The sequence below is a fragment of the Acomys russatus genome, chromosome 1, assembly GCF_903995435.1.
Source record: "Acomys russatus chromosome 1, mAcoRus1.1, whole genome shotgun sequence".
Lineage (NCBI taxonomy): Eukaryota > Metazoa > Chordata > Mammalia > Rodentia > Muridae > Acomys > Acomys russatus.
Genome location: NC_067137.1, coordinates 24117138 through 24126208, shown reverse-complemented (window position 1 = coordinate 24126208; position 9071 = coordinate 24117138). Strand labels below are relative to the sequence as shown.

The 9071-nt window shown below is 54.1% G+C and overlaps 2 protein-coding genes across 2 annotated transcripts; one reads left to right on the top strand and one right to left on the bottom strand.

Annotated features, from left to right (window-relative positions):
* Nucleotides 1–42: 42 nt before the first annotated feature.
* Nucleotides 43–3290, top strand: Znf513 (zinc finger protein 513). Its single transcript, XM_051141944.1, has 4 exons — nt 43–314; nt 565–714; nt 1577–2164; nt 2252–3290. The coding sequence occupies exons 1-4, from the start codon at nt 260–262 to the stop codon at nt 3076–3078; spliced, it is 1620 nt and encodes a 539-aa protein (XP_050997901.1). The 5' UTR covers nt 43–259; the 3' UTR covers nt 3079–3290.
* Nucleotides 3291–3502: 212 nt separating this feature from the next.
* On the bottom strand, nt 3503–8973 carry Snx17 (sorting nexin 17). The gene is made up of 15 exons (XM_051142040.1): nt 8766–8973; nt 8275–8349; nt 7288–7405; nt 6745–6809; nt 6365–6475; nt 6180–6270; nt 5949–6036; nt 5657–5726; nt 5291–5383; nt 4993–5196; nt 4621–4746; nt 4419–4496; nt 4214–4288; nt 4089–4130; nt 3503–4012 (listed from the first exon to the last, which is right to left on the bottom strand). Exons 1-15 carry the CDS (start codon nt 8826–8828, stop codon nt 3899–3901), a joined length of 1413 nt encoding a protein of 470 aa, XP_050997997.1. The 5' UTR covers nt 8829–8973; the 3' UTR covers nt 3503–3898.
* Between the last annotated feature and the right edge of the window lie 98 nt (nt 8974–9071).

Sequence of the window (9071 nt, the reverse complement as noted above, 5' to 3'; positions counted from 1 at the left end):
GGCGGAAGCGGAAGCGGGTACGGAGGTACCAGCTGGTCTCCAAAGGGGGGCAGGGGGTTCCATGAATGGAAGCGGCGGCGGCGGCGGGAGCAACCTGAGCTGGGCTCCGGGGCCAGGGCCGGGGGCTGCCCAGTGCCCGCACCGGTGTATGGGGCCGGTTCGTGGACCCTGAGAGCGACGGCCGGCGGCTGGGCCGAACTAGGAGGGGCGGGGCTCGGCGGCCTCGGGCCGGAGGCGCGTCGGGCTGGAGCCGGTCACGATGCCCCGAAGGAAGCAAAGCCACCCGCAGCCCGTGAAATGCGAGGGGGTCAAAGGTCAGGGGTCAGGGGCCTTGAGTCGGGAGGAATAGGGGTGGGGTCAGTAGAGTGGGTCCAGGTCAGGGTGGAGGGGGACTCCTGAGGGTTGGGGTCGGGTGATCTGGGATCATAGCTCTCCACCAAAGTATTAAGGGAACCCGAGAGGGTCATCGAGTCCGGGAAGTGCAGTTCGCCACGCCTGACTCCCTGGTTCGGATTCTGGGCATGGCTTGGGAGGGAGATTCCACAAGCACCTTCCCCTCTTTAGTGGACACTGAAGATTCCTTCGACGAAGGACCTGGGGCCCTGGTGTTGGAGAGTGATTTGCTACTAGGCCAAGATCTGGAGTTTGAAGAGGAAGAGGAGGAAGGTGACAGCCACAACGACCAGCTCATGGGCTTTGAGAGAGACTCTGAAGGTGTGTTTAAGGATTAATGGCTATTGGTGACTCAACCCTTTAAAGTTAGTGTCAGTGACCAAAACACCACTTCCTTCCATAACCTAGGACTACTTGGCTAGGAGTCCCTTAGCAGCATTTTGCTAACGCGAAGTTGTGGGTCTAGCTAAAGGTGACATGAATACAAGGGTGTGTGATGCACTCGGCCAAAGTTAATGCCCTTTTAATAACCTTGCCCCCAGCCCCAATTCTTCTATATGCACCTCAAGAGAGTCATGGAAAACATTATGTAAACAAGCTACTCTTTCACGGTAGCAGCGGATCCTGTGTACTCAGAGATGGTTTCAGTTTCTACCCTAAAGTTTCTCATTTCTTCCTTGGGTTTTTTTTTTTTTTTTTTTTTTTTAAGACAAGAGAACCCATTTAAAGGAGTCTGCCCTTTCTGTGTAATTTGCACTATGTTGCTTCTGTTTTCTCCAAATTGTGCCTCCTTGAGATGAGTTTCATCTTATAATCGGCCTTATATAAAAAGCTTTACTGAACCAGTGCTTACAAAAATGATCTCAGGGACCTATATATTTTCACTTATCTCAAGAACTAATGTTGCTTGACATCAGCCTGCAATCCACTTCATGCCCTTGATTTTTTCCATTTATCAGAAACAGCATAGATCAGTAATTAAGCTCAGGAAGGTGGACAGGCTGAATGTTCTGAAGGCAGTGTAGGGGATATGTAGGTTGCATGGGAGAGCTTTTTAAAGGTTTGGGTTGTTTGTTTTTTAAACCAAATGATGGGTTGGGCAGAATAAGTAGGGCCATAAGAAAGGAGAGTTTGGAACTTGGTCTTCAACCATGCTGATTTGGTTTCTTGTTTCTCTCACCAGGAGACTCTCAGGGGGCCAGACCAGGACTTCCCTATGGGCTGAGTGATGACGAGTCTGGGGGCGGCCGGGCATTAAGTGCCGAGAGTGAAGTTGAGGAGCCGGCCAGGGGTCCAGGGGAGGCCAGGGGTGAGAGGCCAGGCCCAGCCTGTCAGCTGTGTGGGGGGCCGACAGGTGAGGGGCCGTGTTGTGGGGCAGGAGGGCCGGGTGGGGGGCCCCCGCTGCCCCCACGGCTACTGTACTCATGCCGCCTCTGCGCCTTCGTGTCCCACTACTCGAGCCACCTGAAGCGGCACATGCAGACACACAGCGGGGAGAAGCCGTTCCGCTGTGGCCGCTGTCCCTACGCCTCAGCCCAGCTCGTCAACCTGACGCGACACACCCGCACCCATACTGGCGAGAAGCCCTACCGCTGTCCCCACTGCCCCTTTGCCTGCAGCAGCCTGGGCAACCTGAGGCGGCATCAGCGCACCCACACAGGGCCTCCCGCTCCTCCATGCCCGACCTGTGGCTTCCGATGCTGTGCTCCACGACCAACCCGGCCTCCCAGTCCCACAGAGCAGGAGGGGACAATGCCCCGTCGACCAGAAGGTAACAAGCAGGACGCAGAGATCCTGGGACGTGGTGGGTAGCAATGGGATACTTGGATTAATGGCCCGTGTCTTATTGTTCCCACAGATGCGCTGATCCTTCCTGATTTGAGCCTCCATGTGCCACCAGGTGGTGCCAGTTTCCTGCCAGACTGTGGGCAGCTGCGGGGTGAAGGGGAGGGTTTGTGTGGTGCTGGATCAGAACCACTGCCAGAGCTGCTGTTCCCTTGGACCTGCCGGGGTTGTGGACAAGAACTGGAGGAGGGTGAGGGCAGCCGGTTGGGAACTGCCATGTGTGGGCGCTGCATGCGAGGAGAGGCAGGAGGGGGTGCCAGTGGGGGGCCCCAGGGCCCCAGCGACAAAGGCTTTGCCTGTAGTCTCTGTCCCTTTGCCACTCACTATCCCAACCACCTGGCTCGGCACATGAAGACTCACAGTGGTGAGAAACCCTTCCGCTGTGCCCGCTGTCCGTATGCCTCCGCTCATCTGGATAACCTGAAACGGCACCAGCGCGTCCACACAGGAGAGAAGCCCTACAAGTGCCCGCTCTGTCCATACGCCTGTGGCAACCTAGCCAACCTCAAGCGTCATGGTCGCATCCACTCTGGTGACAAACCTTTTCGGTGTAGCCTTTGCAACTACAGCTGCAACCAGAGCATGAACCTCAAACGTCATATGCTGCGCCATACGGGTGAGAAGCCCTTCCGCTGTGCCACCTGCGCCTATACCACAGGCCACTGGGACAACTACAAGCGCCATCAGAAGGTGCACGGCCATGGTGGGGCAGGCGGATCTGGTCTCTCTGCCCCTGAGGGCTGGGCCCCACCTCACAGCCCACCCTCGGTTTTGAGCACTCGGGGCGCAGCAGCCCTGGGTGCTGCAGGTGGCAGGGCTCTCCATACAGACTCGCCTTGAACTAGGTTCTTGTACCTGGGGCCCTAGGAATTAGCCCTACGCCTGCTTTTTATACAAATGGACTCTAGAAACCACCTTCCCCCTCCTCCCCCGCTGGCCAGGGGCTCCACACAGACTAACCTAGGAACCATATGGACCAGCCTGAACCTCATGGGCAGGAGCCATATGGACCAAGGGGCCTTGCTCATGCACTTAACGAGCTCAGTGATGAGGACCTTGGAATCACCACAATTGCTCCCAGGGGCTGTGGATGAACTGGCTGGGGACTGCCCAGCTTCTCACCTGTTTTAACTTATTTCAGTGCTTTATAATAAAGGAAACACTAACAAAGCCATGTCTATGCTGAATTGGCAATGGCAAACACTTAGGCCTTACCCTCAGCGTAGCCCTTGCTATGATAGGGGCAGTGAGAGGGAGCCAAAGGTAGGCAGCAGTCAGGCTGAGTTTAATGATGGGGAGCTGGTCGGACCACTCACAGACCTCTGCCCACCCTCTGCCCATGGCCTGGCCCTAAAAAGCCAGAAGCAGCCCATGGGGAGCTGCGGGTCCTCCCCAAGGCAGGCAGACATGGTCCCTTGGACTTTGTGCAAAATACTAAATACTAATTTTGGCATCAAGGGCCAGCTCTGAAAAAGAGACAGTGATCTTTTGTGTAGCCAGCCCAGGAAAGGGAAGGTAGGTTAGGAGGCCCCTGGCCAAGACGGGGGAAAAGAAGTAGGAAGGGAATAGGAAAATCCTCCCCTAACTTGGGAGCATAGGCACAGGGCAAGTCTGTGTAAATTTCCTCTGGGGCAGAGGGCAGACATCCGAGCAGTTGAGATTACAGATCCTCATCTCCAATGCCCTCGAAGGCGAAATTGCCATGGACGGCACTGGCACTGGCATCTGTGCTGGGACTGCCAATTCCCCTCAAGCTCACGGCGCTCAGCTTACTCTGTAACAGACAGAGAAGGGTCAGAGGCTGGTAGCATGTGAGTCCCCCCTCCCCCCAGCCAACCTTAGCAACTCACTGAGAGTTTGACCATGGATTCCCGGCTGGCATCTGGTGACTCCTGGGGCAGAGGCAGAGCAATTAGGTTAGGAGCAGAGGAGAGGCGAGGCAGGGCTGGGGGCTAAGGCACTAACATTAACTTACGAGCAATGGCGGGGACTTCACTGCTTGCTGGCTGTCTGACCGTCTCAGGGTGCCCCCCACCCGCCGACGCAGCATCTGAGGACAGACCCAGGATAATTCTCTTCAGAGCCCAACCATTTCCCCTCCATCTCAAGAGAAACCATACTCGTAGGATGAGCTAGGAGAACACAGGCACTCAGCGGCTTCGTCCCCACTGGCCACTTACCTTCCTGATACTGCCCCCAGATTTCTTCACCATGAGCTCGTCCACCATGGACTGCAGGCAGATGCTCATCATAATGGCCTGAGGGGAGGAGAAGGCTCATGAGAGAAGCCATCCCTAGCCGGGTCTCCTCCTACTCAGAGTCCTGGAAGCCTAGACTTTGGGACTTAAAGGTTCCATAAGAGCTCTGAAGGTGGGCTCACACCTGTGGGCTGGTGATGGTGACCCACTGTAGCCGGTCTTTGCTCATGAGGTATTCAAAAGCCAGTTCCAGGCGCACCTCACCCCGACCCCGGCTGGGACTGCTCGTGCTTCCGCTGGGGAGTGGCACCTAGAAGAGAACAGGACCCATAGGATTCATTTTGGCCAACTTGTGGACCTCTGCAGCCTGGAAGCTCAAAGCTTGCCAGGTCCCCATCTCAGAATGCCTCCCCTCCCCGAAGAAAGGCAGGTGTGCTAATCCCAGCCTTTGGGAAGTTGAGGCAGGAGGACCATGAGTTCAAGGGTGACTGGGCTACGCAGTTCCACGACAGTAATAGGAACATAGCTAGAAATTGTCTCAAAAAGAAAAACTCACAGAGGAGGTTACCCTCCAGCACCGCATGCGGGTAACCCGGAAGGAGCCTTCACGGAGCTGCTGGCCGGGCAGTCGCAGCTGGAGACTGAGCTCACTGTTGCCCGCACTGACCACCACAGGGCAGTCCTTCTCTGGGAAGTCAGCCACACAGGCATCAAAGCGCAAATAACCATAGTGCCGCAGGGTTTGCGCCAGCCGCAAGAACTGAAAAATGGTCACCAGGTAGAGTGAGTCACAAAGGGGAGGGTTAGCTCGGAGGTAGGGACCCCTTGCCGGGAGACAAGGCTAAAAAGCTCACCTCCTTCTTGGAGACCTTCTCTTGCAGAGATTTCAGCTGCCGGTGCTGCTCTTTGGTGACCAGGATCCACCCATGCTCAATATCTGACACGGTCTGCAAACAGTGGGGACAGTGAGTGGGGGCTCCGCGTTAGTAGTTCTTCTGAAGTGATCAAAGTGAGCTCTGTCAGCCTGTCCACACTTGAGAACCAACTGCAGTGAGACCCTGACCATAGCAGTTTACAGAGTCAAAGTTGTGCCAGGAGCTCTGACCATATTCTAGAAACTTCCCCACGAACTGGGAACCAGACTTGGAGGGAGTTTTCTTGAGAAAATGGAATACCATAGTCATTTCAGGGCAAGGGTTCTGAGGCAGCTCCAAGCTCACCTGAGCATAAAGCAGGTTCAGGCCAACCCGGTTCTCCATGACATCGTCGTCATAGGCAGAGTCCCAATAACTGTGAGGCCAAGGGGTGGAAATGGGTAACGGGGCTAAGTAGGGGTAAGGCAGAGGTAGAATCGAAAATGGGCGAACAGAAGCAACTGCAACTATGGGGCTAAGTAATAGTGGGAGAAGTGGGTAGAACCTCCAGTGTTATTCCCTCGGCCAGAGGAAGCTACTGCAGTGTGTGACCCAGCCATCCAACCCAGGCTCTCCTGCTTTAAGGCCCAGCCCTGACCTCTTTCTGAGCACAATCTTATACTCTTGACTCCGAAGACTGGTGACAGATACGTAAGGCAGCTCAAACTCCTGCAGCTTCCGTACAACTACAGAGTAAAAAAGGAAAATGTGACCAGGCTAAAGAGGAAGGGAAACCAGCACAAGTGCTGGGAGGAAATGTTCCATTCTGAGATGCGTTGGATGGAACTCACGGCCGGAAGCGTAAGCAGTAAAAGCCAGAGACACTCACAAGAAAAGGCTCCGTCTTCTTTTTCTCGAACGAGGAAGAGACTAAAATATCCGATCAAGTCATCTGGAAGATCCAGCTTTGCAGCCACAGCCTGGGAACAGGAAGTACAGCTTATCCAACCAGGTATTTCAGTGCAGAGCCTAGTGTGCACTGGGCAGACGGGCCGTGCTCAACAAGCGCCTCACCTCCAGAACATCTTCGGTCTGGTCAGAAGTTAGCACATTGACTAGAACTTTCTGTCCATTGCTGAGCAGCACTTCCAAGGAAACCTCCTCTGTGGGGACCTGTTGTGTCTCCTGTATAAACAGATGCAGATGCGAGGCCCTGCCTGTGTTAATTAAGGTCTAGGTTCCAGCTCAGATGAACCCCACTTTCCTGGCCCCCTCTAGTATCATCATCCTTAAATACAGGCTAGACTTCCCTTGACATCAGTGGTACGTCAGAAGCTTCTTTGGGGAAAAAAAAAGGGAGGGGGGGGGCAGACCAGGAAGTAACCATGTAATTAAAATGACAGGGCACCGGGCAGGTCTTTCCTTTAAATACGGTTCTACCAACAGAGCCTTACCTGTTGGGCCCGACGTAGAAAACTATTAAAGGTCTCACTGCTCCCAAGCAACGGGTCTTGCCGAACTGTGGGGTCAAGAGAATGACATTCCGGTAACTTATGACTCAGCCTTGGCCTCCCCAAGTCCTCCTCTTAGTAGGGTCCCCCAACCCCATATCCTGGGCTGATGGTGGCCTGCCACATCCCCCAGCTGGCCTCACCTCACACACTGTTTGCATAAATTCTTCACCTGCCCCACCCTTGGCTGCCATCTAGTTGAGTCCAGTCTACAGAACTAGGAAAATAACAGCGATGTTAATCTAACGCGTATCAGATACAAAGTTCTCCCCACCAACCTGAATCACTCTTCAAACTAACGTCATGCTAGCATTTCCCATAGCGATCCATCTGCAGGTTGCTTTACTGCTATGGAGTTTAAACTCCATGATGGCTACTCGCTTTGTTAATTAGCATCAGGCAAGAGGCTTCCTAGGTGTAACCGTTAGCGCAGGCTGCCTGATGGAGGCGGCTCTCAGACAGCCTGGATCTCACCCGTCCACTCACCAGCTTGCATGTACTTCTCTAACTGCTCGCGTCTCTGCTCTACCTCTGCAGGCGTCAGGGAGAAAAGCTTCTTTGGGGGGAATGCAGGAAGCACGTTGGCCCCATACTCCTTCCGAAGCTATGTAGGGAAAGAGGTACAATTCTTCACATTAACATCGGAACTAGGAGGTGGCAGCTGAGATTCCTCCAAGGCCTCCTGAGTTCCCCTAACAACTCTAAAGTGGCCATGTGAGGAAAGATGACTTTGGCAGACTCAGGATCTCAAGTGTAAGTTTTTTGTATGTGCTCATGTGTATAAGCACATTCACACTGTACAGTGAGTTTTCATGGGGCCCGAGAGCCCTCTGATTTTTCTAGCAAGACTGTTCACTGAACCCTCACAGGATGTAGAGAGCATTCATGTACACAAATAATAAAGTCATAGTATGCTCATACAGTCTGTTGAAGGGACTTTGCTGATTGGGGAATTTATTTTTCATCTGAAAAAACTGAGGCCCAAAGAAATTAGGTAACTTGCTCAGGACTGACAATTAGTTATCATTAGAACCAGGGCTCTCTACAGAGTTAAAGACAGTTCACCGTCCGGTGAGGAAAGGAATCGTTGCATCATTGATACATGACCCTTGGAACAGGTATACGCTCAAAGAAGCCAAGAACAATCAAGGGAATCAGCCAAATAGTGTGGATTAAGCAGGGAAATGAATTTCTAAGTTGTAGCTTAGGTAACAGAAGAAATGTGTTTTGGCTAACAGGGTTTGGTTTCTCCGTGCAAAGCAGACAGCTCAGAAAAGGGATGCGGATGTAAGGCTGGGGAGGAGCAGGAATTGTGAGAGACAAGCTGCTTAGGGAGTTCCCCTGAAATGTCACGCTAACAAGGCACACTTTTCACAGTGGCGATGATTAAAGGGGAATGCAGTGAAAGCGGGTTAATGCCATGAGTACGGAAGGGCTTGAAGTTGCGTCTAGACCGGAGAGAGCTAGTCCCACCTGCTCGTGTAGGCCCAGGAGCTGGCTGTAGCGCACCCGACAGTGCAGGACTCCATTCACGTGAATGTTATAGGCCTGGAGATACAAAAGCACGCAAACATCTCAGGGTCAAAGTCCAAACCACCTCTTGCCCCTAGAAACCTGGCCGGAAGTTGTCTGACATCCGTTTTCGCAAGGCTCTGAGACGTCCCGGCATTTAGCCTGTTTTCTCCCCCCCCCCCCCCCCCCAGGGTTCCTAGCAAAAGGCCTAGTCCAGGGGAAACTCAGGCATTTGTGCGACAGTCTCCCTCTTGCAGATGACAGTGATGCCCACCAACAGGGCGCTTGCGGCCCGGGGATAGCAATCGCCCAAAGAACCTACTGGAGCTTGGGGTGACTTCTGTACGAAGCTGAGACATGAGATGGCTTCCAGGTTAGTTTGAAGGCAGGAGGCCGCTCCGAGGGCTCCGGCCCGTTAACCCCGCCCCAGCCCAGCTCTAGCAGCTTCTCACCACGTAGGCGGAGCCGCCGCTGTCCCCGCTGCGGGACTCGGTTTCAGGAATGGAAAAGTGCATGTTCCCTAAGGCGGAGCTCCGTACTACCAGGGCCGCAGCGGCTCTGCTTGCTCGCCTCCGCCACTCAGCGCCTCTCCGTAGCCCAGCTCGCCATTTTGGGGGACCTGAACTCCGTGGTGGGAGGGCTGTAGGACGTCGGCTCGTAGAGCACCAACCTCGGCATGCTGGGAGCTGTAGTTGAGGGCCGGAGAGTATCCTAATTGGGAACCAACATCCCGTGGTTCTCATCGCGATCCGTAGCCG

What these genes read in the sequence shown, in the direction of transcription:
- Snx17 (XM_051142040.1), bottom strand. Translation starts at nt 8,828, where the DNA reads ATGCACTTTTCCATTCCTGAAACCGAGTCCCGCAGCGGGGACAGCGGC. An exon ending in TGAACCTGCTTTATGCTCAG is followed by an intron (nt 5,384 to 5,656) that starts GTGAGCTTGGAG and finishes CACTGTTTGCAG; the next exon opens with ACCGTGTCAGATATTGAGCA. An exon ending in CTGGGGGCAGTATCAGGAAG is followed by an intron (nt 4,289 to 4,418) that starts GTAAGTGGCCAG and finishes GTCTGTCCTCAG; the next exon opens with ATGCTGCGTCGGCGGGTGGG.
- Znf513 (XM_051141944.1), top strand. Translation starts at nt 260, where the DNA reads ATGCCCCGAAGGAAGCAAAGCCACCCGCAGCCCGTGAAATGCGAGGGG. An exon ending in CTTTGAGAGAGACTCTGAAG is followed by an intron (nt 715 to 1,576) that starts GTGTGTTTAAGG and finishes TTCTCTCACCAG; the next exon opens with GAGACTCTCAGGGGGCCAGA. An exon ending in AATGCCCCGTCGACCAGAAG is followed by an intron (nt 2,165 to 2,251) that starts GTAACAAGCAGG and finishes TTGTTCCCACAG; the next exon opens with ATGCGCTGATCCTTCCTGAT.